At 39.9% G+C, this 15,331-nt stretch overlaps 1 protein-coding gene across 1 annotated transcript; it reads left to right on the top strand.

The window, feature by feature from the left end:
• The first annotated feature begins 2,458 nt into the window (after positions 1-2,458).
• Positions 2,459-4,119, top strand: LOC125346857 (U3 small nucleolar ribonucleoprotein protein IMP4-like). Its single transcript, XM_048339751.1, has one exon. It carries the CDS (start codon positions 2,877-2,879, stop codon positions 3,735-3,737), a length of 861 nt encoding a protein of 286 aa, XP_048195708.1. The 5' UTR covers positions 2,459-2,876; the 3' UTR covers positions 3,738-4,119.
• Positions 4,120-15,331: the final 11,212 nt, after the last annotated feature.

Genomic DNA, 15,331 nt, shown 5'->3' with positions numbered 1-15,331 from the left:
AAGTCCCAGAAGGAAAACCAGAATTTGAAGACAGGGCAAGTCCTGGCAATATCACACAGACAGATGTATTCTATAGTATCCGTTTGCCTTGGCAAACCATACTAAAGATGCAACTTGTGTTTCTATGCTCTGCAACAGCCACACAAATCAATCTTCTACATAAGCCTCTGAAGGAAACAAAGTAATCAATAATTGAGGAATGATTATGATTGAAAAAGTATTAGTAGCACATCAAAATACAAATATTGAATCTATTCACTTTTATGGTGTGTTTTCTTTCCTTGCTACCTGGAACAAGCACTATGGCTGGACCGCCTACAAAGCTCTAGGACGAAAAGCAAAGAATGGAAATGTGCTAAAAATGGTAGGGCAAAAATAAAAGAACAATGATATTGTCAATTTTGATTTTGCCAAAATTGTGGAATTCCATATCAGCCTTGTTCTGTTTCTCTAATCTTTCTAAAATAAGAGAGCAATACAATGCTTTTTTATAACCTATTCTGCAATAGTTTTAGAGATTACAGTTAAATCAACATCAACCTAAAGCTCCAAAATAAATGCATTGAAATACTTGATATATATGTCTGTTTGTACTTTATTTTCCTATAAGCTCCATAGAGACCAGAATGGATATTATAGAGTAGACTGTGATCAGATCTTTTGTTTAAAATATCGCTGACTGCAATATAAGGGATTCATTAAATAAACCCACAAGGCTGGAAGCAGAAAATCGTTTAGGAAGATGTCAGAGTCGCCCTTGAAGAGCTTGATGAAAGCCCAATTTAGAAAAGTTGTAGCCACAATGGAGTAGGGCAGACTGAATAAACAAATACTTTAGCTCTAAATAGTCAGGGGGGATGAGTATAGAGAAGAAGGAATGGATTTTTCCTGCAAGCTCTCGAGTTTCTAAAACTGCAGTGTAGCTGATAGTTAATGAACACTGTAAAGGAACGATATCAGTGAGAAAGTTCAATCCTGCACATGTTGAATTAGTTATGGAAAAGCCAAATGGATGTATGCACAATACAGCTAAATAAGACCATGGCTGTTATTTAAAAGGATAATTCTTCATTTTTACTTATGGAGAGTGTGAATGTGTGCACCCAAATGTGTGTGCCTCTAGTGCCATGTGCATGGAACCACAATGAAACCCAAAACCAGGGAGAGGCTCGTGGATATGAAAATATGTGAACAGACTTAAAAAACAACCAACTGTGGATTCTTAAATTGTCAGGGTTGATGAAATATTCAGTGGTCCCAAAAGGAGACTGATAAGCAAAAAAATTAGCCACCATGTCCAAGAGTCATTTAAAGAAGTGTTATTTAAAAAATGTGGTTGGTATTACACGTTGACATTTGATTGGACAATGAGAAAGTTATTGTCATTAATAAGGATAATTACTGTTTTCTTAAGTTGATGAAATACAATGTTGGGTTAGGAGCTAATGGTAAATGACTAGAACCTCTAGATTTGAACTACAGGACTTCACCATAAAATATAAAGTTTGTAGTGGTTATTATAAAATACTATTTGATAACGATATTTACTGTTTACCCTTTTAACTCCTTAATTTTCCTTAAGTCTTCTGTTATTCCTGTTGCTTGGAATGACTCAGCCTCAGGCTTTACCCTATGTTGTAATGCCCTCCTTTCATGGAATATCCCTGTCTGATGGTTTAGGTGAATGCCTTGGTTTTCTCCTCACCCTTTATGTTACAGGTTTCCAAGTTACCACACTGGGGGACAAGATGGTATCCTTAGCCCGGCCCAGATTGGAATAATCTACCTGCAGACAGACATGTGGTCAAGCCTGTTCTCCTGTACCTGGTGTCTTGCTTGACCTAGAAGAATAAGGCAGAAATCAATTTATTTTTCGGAAGTTCTGGGGTTTGGACTCCAGACCTTGATCTTCTTATGTAGATGTTCGGTTACTAAACCAGGCAACCAGCCTATTTCCCACTTAAAAAAAAAAATAATTGTTCAAGTACCAGAGCTTAAACTCAGGACCTCAAGCTCTTGCTTGCCTTTTTCACTCACAGCTGCTGCTCTACCATGCCTCCAGTTGGCATTTTATTTTTATACATTTACTAGTCTCCTGTGAGAGACTAATAAATGAGCTGCGTTGTGATAACTGTTAGATCTATGTGGGAGAAAATGGCCCCTTCCCCGCTGTTCTCCCAAGATGCACACATGATCCTTTCCCTAGAAGCCCCACCCTGACCAGGTAACTAGGTAACTGGCACACGGGGGCGGGGAGGGGGGGCAGTGGGAGATTCCCCCAGGCTCTGAGGTCTCTGCAACACTCCTCCTCCCGCCCTCTCCCTATATATCAGTCTCCACCATTTGTTCCACCCTTTTTGCCCCTGAGCACCTCTATCTTGTGCAGCCCAGAAATGTATTCTCCCCCAATAAACTCTTTTCTGCCTGAGCCATGAGGCAGTCTCCTTTCGCTGCCGAACCCTACAATAACCAGAAACAGCAGTTGAGGTGGCCAAAAGAGAGAGGGGAAAAATGTGCCTGTACAACATATAATTGTTCTCCTTCTGAACAACTTCAAACTTCTATAATCCTCTAGGGAGTCAGGTGAGCACCAATGGCCAGGCAGCGCAGATGGGCACGGAGACGTAGCCTAGAGAGGACCAGTCGGACTGGCTACATGCCGGGGATCCAGCCGGCACACGCGGCCAGGACCCACCACATGACCACGCCTACTTCCGTTTTCCATCTTAATGTCGGGCCGGCAGGACCGCCTTAGACGCCAGTGAAGCCTTCAGTGGCCCTCTTGGTTAAGGGCGGAAGTGAGTGCTCGCCGGCGCACACTCCGCCCACAGGTCGCCTCGGACCACGTGGAAGCTGGCAGCGCTTAGGAAAGAGAGATGCTGCGCCGCCTGCGTCGGGAGTACCTGTACAGGAAGGTGCGCGAGGAGGCGCAGCGAACCGCCCGGGAGAAAAAGGAGAAAGTGCGGCGCGCGCTCGAAGAAAATCGGCTGATTCCCACTGAGTTACGCCGAGAGGCCCTGGCCCTGCAAAGGTCCTTGGAATTTGATGATGCAGGTGGTGAAGGTGTGACCAGCCATGTCGATGATGAGTATCGGTGGGCCAGAGTTGAGGATCCCAAAATCATGATCACTACTTCTCGAGACCCCAGTTCTCGCCTGAAAATGTTTGCAAAGGAATTGAAACTGGTGTTTCCTGGTGCCCAACGCATGAATCGAGGCCGACATGAAGTGGGGGCACTGGTGCGAGCCTGCAAAGCCAATGGGGTCACTGACCTCTTGGTTGTCCATGAGCATCGAGGCACACCTGTGGGACTTATTGTCAGCCACCTGCCCTTTGGCCCTACTGCTTATTTCACACTGTGCAATGTGGTCATGCGACATGATATCCCCGATCTGGGCACCATGTCAGAAGCTAAGCCTCGCCTCATCACAAACGGTTTTACCTCCCGGCTAGGAAAGCGGGTCTCTGGCATCCTCCGGTACCTGTTTCCTGTGCCTAAAGATGATAGCCACCGAGTTATAACTTTGGCAAATCAGGATGTCTACATCTCATTCCAGCACCATATCTACAAGAAGGACCACCGAAATGTGGAGCTGACTGAAGTTGGGCCTCGCTTTGAGCTAAAGCTATACATGATCCGCCTTGGCACACAGCAAGAGGCCATGGCAGACGTGGAATGGCGCTGGCACCCATATACCAACACAGCAGGCAAGAGGGTCTTCCTGAGCACTGAGTGAGCCCATTGGCCAATCAAGATTTGTACTTGAAAATTGAGAGTTTCAGGGCATTGTCACAGGCCCACTGGACCCAAGTTGGAGATCAGAGGAATGTGAATTAATCCTCTGTCACCTGCCTGTCCCTGACCAGTCCGAAGGGTCCGTTTTCAGGCCAAACCATGGAATCTCCTTGGCTGGGGAGCCTGATGTCTATATGTCATGCTCAGGCCTATCAATTTGATGGTTAACAATTTTTTCTGAACCTAGCACAATAAACACATGTTTAATCCCAGCACTCTGAAAGCTGAGGCAGAAGAATCAAATGATGAGTTCCAGACCAGTCTGGGTTACCTAGTGAGATTTATCTCAAAATAAAGCAGAAAAATCATTATGCCCATTGGAAGATTTAGTGTGGATTTGTCCTTGGGATCCCTGCATTATTGTAAGCATTCATTGGGGTGGACACGGACAATATAGTGGCTGTGTCACCAGCTCCATGCCAACTTCGTGTGAGTTAGCTTACATCGAGGAGCTCATGTTAATGTACAACAGGATTCTTCCCCTGAGACAAGCAAGTACACCTCTTCTTTGACTAGAAAGAACTGACAGCATTGTGCCATCCACCATCCTTTTTTCTAGCCCTCCCATCTTTGTAGGTTATCCACATTAGATGGGGAGAGCTAATGCAACTGAGGAAGGCAGGCTCTCTTCCCCAGCTGTTCCCAGCTTATTCCCTGTGTCCATATCCCCAGTAAATGTCTTGGTTTTATGTGAGTAGCTGTCAAGATGAAGAATGCACTCAAGTTTTCTGAGGGCAGCAGTCACAAGAAATCCACTACACAGGTAGGAAGGAAGACCTGTGAGATGATAGAAGCAGAACAGGTCTGCATATTATCCTAAAACTGAATGATGGTGTATGGTAGCAGAGATCATCTGGAGGCTTGTGCAAAGATCCTGAGGGCCATTGAGAGAGGGCTTGAAAAGGGGGCAGGGGCCCAACTTAGACCCACAAGTGAAAGCAATTCTTGCTATATGGCCTCTGCTACCTTGCCACAGTTTGTTTTATCCATGAAGAATTATACCATTAAAATATTTTAATGAGTGAATTTAGAAATTACAAAAAAAAAACACTTCTATAATCCCATTTCTTACAGAACAAAATAAAGGCAGAGGAAACTAGGGCTTTTCACGGTAGAAAACTAGAACAGTCTTTGTGCCTATTTCTTTTTGGTTCCAGTTTTTGTTGTTAATTGGAAATGGAATTTGGCCTCTTCTCCCTGGGATGGCTTCAAACTATGATCTTGTGGGTCTCAGCCTCCTGAATATCCAGGATGGCAGATGTCAACTCCTGGTGTCTCATACTACCCACTCTTTAAGGGGAGAATGTTTTGATACAACTTTCCAGGTTGTAAGACTTTTATATGTAGATTGAAGTCTTAAACTGATCAAAAATATTTCTAAAGGAAAGAATAAAGGAATGGAAGGAAGAAAGAAGGAAATAAAAACAGTGAAAGTAAAAACATCTCAATACTACTCCTAAAAAAATGCTATTTGACTAAAGATGTTTTGAAGAACATTGGTATCCAAAATTAGTCTCCATTTTCAATATTCTAAAACAGAAACTCAATTTCAAGTTCTGTGCAGTAATGAGATGACATTATTTAGGTAGGAAATGATATGTAAAGAAACATTGGATTTTCATAGTAGTAAAAAGACAATAATCATGATGACACTGAGGCAGATGATTGGTCTGCTTATATGTTTCCAGAAGTTTTCTAGCAATTACGAAAATGATAAATCAGTCACAACTTCAGCATGGCAGTCAGCATACGGACACAAGAATGGACTCTAAATGAGTTACTCTGAACTGAGGAAGCTCATGCAAATTTTAGAACATGCATTTTTCAATTCACCAGTTCCCAAGCAAGTTGACCCAATGATCTATATTTGGTGGCGACTTTTATTCACAGATGTTTGAAACAGCTTCTTTGTTGGCTGTAGGTCCTTGAGGATGCATTTCCCTAAGCTTTAAATAGCATACTTATGGGAATTGTTATTGCCCAAGATATAACAAGATTAATAAGGATTTAGAATTGAATAACTCCACTAATTCCTTGAAGAATGTATGCAAACTGTTTCCTTTGTTACTATCATGTCTGTTTGTTTATCATGACATTCCTAATAGATAACACTCATAAGTGTGTGTCTATTGAGTTTCAGACATAAGGCACTGCTGAAGCTCTGTACCTTATTTCTTGGCAGTGTATATCCTTGCGTAAGTGCTGAGGAGATACTTTCGAGAGCCTTCCCTTTACATCTCCTGTGCAAAATTTTCTGTCCTTTTTCTCCTGTCTTGAAGACATCTGAATTTTATCTGCGTCTTTCTGGCTTTCATTGAAAATGTTTATTTAACTAAATGTGAGAGAAGTGCATTCTAGACAGGGAATATGATGAATTTTCTAATTCATACTGGGTACCAAGAGGTGGCCTGTCATCATTTTCCTTTTGTTTTATTAAAAAAATAAAAAGGCAAATGAGTCTCCTAAAGAGCAGTTCCCACTTCTGTTTCAAGTTCCCCCACCAAGTCCTCTGGGTTTCGTCAACAGCTTGGTAAACATCCAGAGAAAAATCAAAATAGAATCGTTTATTTAACATTCTTCTTCTCCAACTGCTGATTAGGATAAATAGTTTGGATAAAAGTCCTATCTGTTCCAACAATCACCAAAAAAAAAAAAAAAGGCAAGTATCTCATTATTGGTGAAGTTAGATTGCAGTAAAAATACCTTAAACAGCAAAAAATTCAGTTTGATATTTTTTTAATCCACAATTTTATCTAGGTAGAGAAATGTCAGAACTACACATTGATGTTGAACAATCACTTGGATCCAAGTGAACAATTCTAGTACAAGATGTGGGCTGGAAAGCTTCAAAAATAGTGTTCCATTCTAATAAAAAAAAAAGTTGAGTCTACAAAACTATTTTCAGAATTGCCCTTTTCAAACTTTGTGTGAAATTGGGAAATCTGTTCTTATTCTCCCTTATATCCAGAAAATCCAATCAAAAGTAGGATGGAAAAAAGTTTCTAAACAACTTTTAAGTTTGTAGGAGATCTGACTTAATAGGACAATGCATCATTTTACTTCTCTGTGAATAAAAAGTATTAATACTGATGGAAGATCTAATGAAATGCTACTATGTAAAGAATTACTATCTCTTTATGAACTATAACCCAAATTTCAACAGGTTAATTGTGATCCGATAAGTAGAACTAGAAGATCATATTTTTACCTAAATTCAGGATTCTACCATATCACCAAAATTTCTACCACTTTGAGTTTCTATCAGACTTGCCATGAACCATCCTATACTCTGTTAGATACTCTATTAAAGTATCCACAAACTGTTTTACATTTTAATGCCTTCATGTCTTTTTTCAGAAAATTCTTTTTTCTTTTTTAAGTATGAGTATAACTCTATTATGTTTTTACAATATGACCTTTAATGATATCCTGAAACATCATTTGCTTGAAACTATGATTGAAAGACAAATATCACTCATGAGACAAGAATATTAGGGAGATACTTCCTAAAATGAGTAAAATAAATCCAGCACTTCAAGAAACCCAACTGGTAATAACTGTGATCAAATATGAGCTGTCAAAGACAATAAGAATTTTGGAAATTACTTACACGCCTCCATGAGTTTGATACTAAAAACACTTTCCTGATGAGTTGGTGATGACATTAATGACTGTGGCTTTTTGATAATATGTAATAAAACAGGTTATCCTATGGAAAACCTACATAAAACAGCGGTTACACTCTTTTCCAACTAGTCAGTGCAAGAAGTTACAAAATCATCCAAAAAGGTGGGGGGGGAGCGGTGGAGAACCATTTAAAGTTTAAGAAGAACTAGTAGATTTTGCTATTACAAAGTAATAAAATTTTATTGAAATAACTTCAGAATTCATATTCTAGTTAACATAATGGATGCTACTACTTTTCAAGTTTTTCTATAATGTAAAAGAATATTCGAAAATCATCTGAAAATTTCAGTCATGTCTGTGAGAAACCAAATCTACTTCCACTAGAAGGAAACATATTTTAAATAGACTGACAATAGAGAAATATAAGGATCTAACTGTCTTTGATTAAGACACCAAAGATATTTCCAGAACCATTTTATGTTGTTTCTTCAGGCTGTATTTTTACCGCATAATGGGAGAAAAGAGTCTCCTAGACTTTTCAGCCTGGACCGCCTTAGAACCATGATATGTAGGATCCCCAGACTCAGCCTCTTAAGCAGCTAGGATTATAGGCATGCCCTTGTATATATAGGTTTGAAATGAATTCTCTCATCCTCCTTGCTTTCTATGCCTTGTTTTCTTGTTAATTTTACCTTTCTGTTTTTTTTGCTCCCTTGTTTTTACTATTCAGATCAAGTTTTCTTTTTCTTTAGTAATTATGTACTTGGACTCCTTCTTATAGAAGTTGTAGCTATTTTTTAAGTTTCTGAACTCTATATTAACCTCAGCAAAAACAACTACTATGCAAGTTTTCCTAACTCAGGTAATAACCCTTAAATTCTTTCTCTGATGCAGGTATGGAAAACTCTAGGTAAGATTTTGATAACCTTTTTTTATTATTTTCATAGAGAAAATTAAAAATAAACTCAAGAAGAGCCGATGAATATATCTGTATCTATCTCTCTATATATTCATAGATGATAAATAGCTAGATAACTAGAAAGATAGATAGTTCATTATCCCAATTCAAGTAAGGCTTTGCTACAGCAGTGTTGTCTTTTTTAATTAAGAGATTTAAGTCATTGATTTACTAATGAGCAATATCAATAATGGTTAAGAATCTGGGTAATAGATTGTGTAGCACGGTAACTTTATTTCAGTTTTGTTTTCTAAACTACTTATTTTTTCAAGTCTCTTTCAAATATGCATATTATCATTTTTATACTATACATGCCATAAAATAATTTTGAATTCATATAACTATTGTATAATCTCTGACATCCTTTCTTTAGACTTAATTCTCTGTTTACTGGTTTTGTGGCTTATCACAATATCTCCCATAACTTTAGTTTCCACACTTTGAAAACCTTATATTATTTTCCAATTAACCATAACGTGGTTGAGTCATCTTTACCAGAAAAGTGTTGGGTGTTATCCTTCCTAAGCCCTTGCCTGTCTGACCTGAATCATAAATCACACATTTTACACATAAATGATTTTGGCTGGCCATAGAGTTCTACCACTCACTGAAAACATGACTCCATTGTTTTCTGGCAGTTAAAATGCCTATTGGGATAAAATCAAAACATTTCAATTTATCATACAAGGTTGGTTTTCGTACGATTTTTAAGTGGTCTTTCCAGTTCCAGCTCACAAATCTTCTCAACACTGCTTTTTTGTTGTTGTTGTTGTTCAAATGAAATCATTTCCTCATCTTTCTCCAAATACGTCAGCACGGATTGTACCTGTGCATATCCTTCATACCACGTAATTTGTCTGGAACACCTTGGACATTGTAGGCAAATTCTTTCCGTCATTTACTTACTAGCTGAGAGTTTAACTTATTTTTCTTATCTATCTGCAATCATACCAAATCACAAAGCATGTCTCCTTTGTTGCTCACATGGTATAATTAATTACATGACATGGTATGTTTCTCCTACATTAAATGGGGAAGTTGTCATACTTCTTCTACTTAGGTAACACCTTTGTCAGTAGCAGTGATACTATTTCTTAATCTGCATGTTACCACCACCTTGTATACATAATAGCAGTCCACAAGTACTGAGTAAGTGTTTGAATAAACAGAAGAAGCAAAATCCAAAGGGCTAGAAATTTGTATTTGTTATATTACATACATTCTTAGAAATATATAAATCTAAGTTGTTCATTAAAAAAACAAATAAGTACTTCATGAATAATTTTCCACTAAAATTATCTTGTAAATTGCATAACTTAAGATCATTTAAAATGACCTGTAATGTATCATGTCTAGGAAGAAAGATCATCTTATGATGCAGACCAAATAATTCAGTGGGATTTGATAGCTTCCATTGTCTCAGAGTTGTTTCAGAGCTAGGTCCTAATCATACTTTGTCTTATTTTTTCATGAGGGAAAGTAATGTCCAGAAAACTAGATCAAAGGATTTTAAATAAAGATTAAATATTTAAATTATCTGGATATACAAGACCTAGGAGTGTAGATAATAGTAATTCCACATACTGAATGCCATGATTAATCTTGATTATCAAATTAAATGGATTGAGAAATGCATATGAGATTAGAAAGAGCTTCCTTGGTTACGTCTGTGTGGATTTCAGGAAAGAATTATGTAAGGGGGAAAGACCTTCCCTGAGTGGTCGGGATCTAGATGAAGTAAAAAGGAAAGGAAGAAAAATTGCATTTAATATAATCATTCTCTCTCGTGTGCTCCCTCCTCCCTTTCTCTGTCTTCCCCTTCCCTTCCCTCTCCTTCTCCCCTTACCTCACTCCCTCCCAATCACTGTACCCTCTCTCCCCCTGCTCTCTCCTTGTCCTCCATGATGTGAGCAGCTCCCATGCCACTGTGAACTGGAAACATTGAAATCATGAGTCAAAGCAAATTGTTCCTTCTTTAATTTGTTTATGTCAAGGTTTTATCTCATTGAGAAAGGTCAGATTAATGCAGAGAATTTGTATGAGAGATGATGGGTCTCATAGATATGACTGCCTACACATGGAATCAGAAGCCAAACTAGCTGGTTTGTAGCTCTGGCATAGAGCTACAATATTTAGTGTTTGTCCTGCTGGGTTATTGATATTTCCTTGTTCTTCCCATTTGGGCTAGAACTTCGCATTCTGTTCCATAACTATGGGTTGCAAGTGGTTAACTTTCTTTGAGTTTTTGCAGGGCCTCACAGTTAAGTGTTTGCCTTGAATCTTGGATTATTTTGGACTAGGGTTTTTGAATGGTGTAACAACACAGGTGGGACACCTGCATACAAGACTAAATACATTTTGCATGATGATATGGACCTGAGTACTGGGCATGTAATGCTTTGCTTTGAAGAGATGTATTGAGTGTCTAAGGTGATGAAGGATGAAATTGTGATGGGTGATCTTGACTCTCAATTTGACTAGATTTGAGAACTGCCTAGAAGACAAGTAAAGAAGATATATAGCTGTGTCTGTGAGAGTATTTCCAGACAGTGTTAACTAAGGAGTATGACCTACGGGAATGTTGTCAGTCTCATCCCATATTTTTAGGATCCAAGAGTAACCAACAGGCAAACAGAAGAAAGCCATGGGGCACAGCCTGTTCTCTTTTTCTTTCCTTCCTGTTTTCCATAATATACTCTTACCATCATGGCAAAGTAAAAAACTTTGAAACTGTGAGCCTTAAAAAAGTTTTCCTCCCATAAGCTGTTTGTTTAAGGTGTTTTGTTACTGTGAGAAACATGTCTAATGCATTGAGTATGTTTCTAAAATTGTAAAATGTATTAATTCATGAATATTACCTCAGATGGGGGTGCTATTATGAGTCATATAGTTTCTTTACCAAAATGGAGAAACAGACAGACAGACAGACACATGTGTGTATGTGTGTATATATATGTATATGTATACATATACATATATATATATATACACATATCCTTGCAATTAGGCTATATGGTCACTCAAAATGCAAGGGGATGCTGGGTCTTTCTTTGTCTTCTTTCTGTCTTTTCTTTCTTTTTTTATTTCTCCTTTCTTTAAGACAAATATGGCTTGGCTATGTGGTCCAGTCTAGTTTCCAACTTACTATCTAGCCCATTCTAGCCTTGAACTAACAATCCTCCTACCTCTGCCTCCCGATATTGCAATCATAGACTTAAGCCACATTCCTAGCCTTCTGTATTTAATCATTTTAGCTCACAATGGCAATAGGATTTTATGTACTGATGCCTACCATCTTTTGGAGAGCTAGTATAAGCCTGTTGGTTTGTTCCTGGAAAATAGCTATCTATTTCCCTTGAGATTTGAACAGGAGATAGAAAGGATTTAAAAAAACAATTCACTATACTGAAGAAGGTCATAAAATCTCTTCCTGGAGTCCCCAAGTAATATTATTTGGAAGAGTTGAAGTATTTCTGAATGAATTTTATGACATTTCATAGTCTACTTTGAAACCTACTCTATATAATTTGAGCTTTCAAATCTACTCATGTATGACACAGACGAGTTTCCCTTTATATGGAAAAAATGAGATGTCTAGTATTCTCAGTAAGAAATAACACAGAGTTTTTATGGTGGGCCTCTGCTCATATTTTAAAGCAATTAAATGTGTCTTGTATACATTTAGAAGACTGTATGCCTTTTATACTTGTATATGCTTTTATAGTTATGCTGAAATAACATTCAAAATAGCTAGCTTTGCAAGTTTGGTTTGTGACATTTGTTAACATTTCGCCAGATTCAGGTCCTCAGCATCTCCCATTAGCCCCCAAATCCACCCATACCTTATGAGCCACTCCCACTCACTTCTTACCTACTTCCCCTTTTACCGACAGAGAGAGGAGCTGCCACCTGGATAAGGTGCAGACACCATGTAGCTCCCTCTCCCATGGGAACTATGGCCCCACTAATAAACCTCTGTATGAACCTTCTTCTCCTGTCTGTGATTATCTCTGCATGGTCCCCTGGGATGGCCGGGACATGTCCTTGGACATGTCATTGGTGCTGAACCCAGGATAGGTTCTCCGGTGGATTTGCTCCCTCATTTCTGGGGGGTCCAAGCTGCCCTCAGGACCTATTCTGCTCTCCTAAGCCTACCCAGAGGATCACTGAGGTAACTTCTCCTGACCAAGAGCTTTACTTCCATCCACCACAACAACGACAGATTTGAACCTCCAACCAGGGTGAGTGATCATTTAACCCAAGGCTCTGATCTGACTTTCCATAGGGTCACAGGGCAGAGGCTTCAGAGCCACACAGAAAAACAAATCTTGGCACCAAGTTCTGAGCTCCACTCCCAGGGACCAGTAGTCACAGGACAGTAGGTCCAGGGAATCAGCAATTGATGTAACAGCCCCAATTAGCTATTTATTCCCACAGTCAACTCCATTTTAGAGTCAACTGAACAGAGCTCCACTGGGATGCCGGTGGGTTATCTTTAGTTCAGCCCGGCTGGTCACTCATCCAGTGGGGGACAGTCTAAAATGCTTCAGGAAAGCTGCTCAAGTTTGAGCCCAATCTTACAAAATTGGAACTTCATGTGGCCCCTTCATGGGACCTAAGATATTTTACAGGACTTACATAACTTCTATGAGTGCTCGGGCAGATGGAATTCATTCATTCTCTCTCTCTCTCTCTCTCTCTCTCTCTCTCTCTCTCTCTCTCTCTCTCTCTCTCTCTCTCTCTCTCTCTCTCTTTCTGCCTCTCTCTAAGCTTTGCCTGCCTGCCTGCCTGCCTGTGATATAGGTTGGGCGCGCCCCCCCGCGCCCAGGTAATGGGCATGCCAAATGCCTTGAGACTGGCAGGAATCCCTGTAACCCTGCCCCCCACCCTGAACGCTGTAACTACTGCCTTGCAATTCAAATGCTGGAAGGTGAAGGTGTCTTGCTGTGAGTCTGCTAAGGCTTTGACCAGCTTTGCCGCCATTATGCCACGCCACGTATCTGTGTTCTGTTCGTGTCTTGTCTCCCATCTCCTAGGTTACCTCGCCATATAATCTGAAAATTTTTGTTTGCTGGAAAAGTTTTTGTTTCCTAACTGACCACGTGGTTCTAAAATATGGCAAAATAATGTGATTTTGCCACTGGAATTCCAGAAAACTTACATGGTCAATTTAAAAAAAAATTCTAAGTGTGCCCCAAAGCTTGTGGACAACTGTCTGACTGTCTGTCTGTTGGTAAAACATGTAAAAACTGGCATCATGGTTTCAAAGTTACTTGCTTTTAACTACTATTTTCACTTACTTTAAGTCTTGTGTTAAACTGATCTTTGTAGCCTGTGGGTGGAGTCACAGTGAACAGCCTGGCAATCACCAGACTCCAAGCCAAAAGAAAAAAAAAACAGGTTTTAAACCCAAATTGATCATGTTTAGGCACAAGCAAGTATGTCTAAGAAAAAATCCAAAAAGTTCAAATATGCAGCACGTAAAAAAGTACAATGATGTAAAACCAGTGTTATTCTTTATGTCTGTTAGGTTTTTAAAGTAGGTAACTGGTAAAGGAGAACGCCACGCGGTATTCAGGCAGGAAAGAAAGTTTATTACCGAACTGCTGGCCTGTGGCCAAGATGATCCATGGCCGGAGAGAAGGGAGAGAGAGAGAAAAAGAGAAGGGAGAGAGAGAGAGCGCGACCCCCACCCAGCCCTGCTTTATTTAGGGCAGGGGCAAGGGGTGTGGCCAGGTGGATTAGGAGGTGACCTCAGGGAAAGGGGAGGTAACTGCCTCCAGGTCTGCTGGTTACCCAAGTAACTGGGTGGAGACATCTGCATGTAGCCCTCAGGGAGAGGACCTAACAATGTCCATCTCTGCTAAAAGCCAAGTGTACATCTGATCCTGACAATTCTTTGGTATAGACTAAGATTTTGCTTCTCTACTTTTTTCTCCTGTGATCTCATAAGCTCTTTAAGATAAAGGGACCAGAGTCATTTTGGAATGAGTGTGCGAATGTGGCTGCTAACCTCAATTTTCCTGACCCAGGATTGACATTTTGCTTTATAGGATGCAGGTTGACCTGTGTGCTAGCTGTGTGGACTGTGGCAGCCCTTGACTTAAGCTATCTCCACAGTCTGCTCTCAAACTGCCTGGTTTCACTACTAGTGATTCCTTATTTTCTCTCTCTCTCTCTTGCATGGGAACTGCTCAGGGAATCTAGGAATCACTGGTGGTGTTCCTATGAAGATTTTGATAGGCCCAGAGTGCTCCTGCCCTGGCTCTGCCTGCCCCAAGATTAGAGTTGGATTTATAGCAGGCCTATCATGACAGAGTCTCTACCAAGACTTCAACTGTGCAGTAAGGCACATGTCTGTGACTCTTACTCCAAGGTTAAAAGCATCATAGTTGTGTTTGGTGGCCACAGGTTTGCATTGGGGTAGCACTGGTGTCTTCCCCCTCCATGTCTCAGAAACTGTCATCGCTGCTGCAGAGAGCAGACTTGGCTGGCCTTTGGTTTGTGTAGATTTTGTGACTAGGAAGATGGTTAAAGGTCCAAGCCTTCTAAAGTCTTTTAAAGTTGTCACCCTGCTTAAACCAGTAGGGCACCAGCCTACAAAAGCCAGATTACTCAGAGTGAGCAACCAGGGAAAACTGGGAGATTTCAAATGTCTTTAGCCAGTCTGTGTAGAAATTTTCAGGCAACCCAGCAGGAGTTGTGACAATCTATCCAGGGGACTCTGAGAGATTCCACTTCAGCCTTGCCCAGATCCAACCCATCTCTCCTGCCTGTTGTATTGTACAAAAGATGAACTCCCTGTTCCGGTTCTGCTCAAGGAGTAGGAAGTTGCAGGAACACTGTGGGAGCCAATTGCTTTGAAAACCAAATCAACTCTTGGAAAAAAAAAATTCAAAATTCTTAGTTAACCCTTGGTTATAAAATTAGTCTTCTGGTATTTTGTATCA

The sequence above is a fragment of the Perognathus longimembris genome, chromosome 2 (assembly GCF_023159225.1).
Source record: "Perognathus longimembris pacificus isolate PPM17 chromosome 2, ASM2315922v1, whole genome shotgun sequence".
NCBI classification, from domain to species: domain Eukaryota; kingdom Metazoa; phylum Chordata; class Mammalia; order Rodentia; family Heteromyidae; genus Perognathus; species Perognathus longimembris.
The sequence above is the reverse complement of the archived record's forward strand: the minus strand, read 5'-3'. Positions and strand labels throughout refer to the sequence as shown.

Bases quoted from the DNA above. Each gene is read 5' to 3' on its own strand.
- LOC125346857 (XM_048339751.1), top strand. From the start codon at position 2,877: ATGCTGCGCCGCCTGCGTCGGGAGTACCTGTACAGGAAGGTGCGCGAG.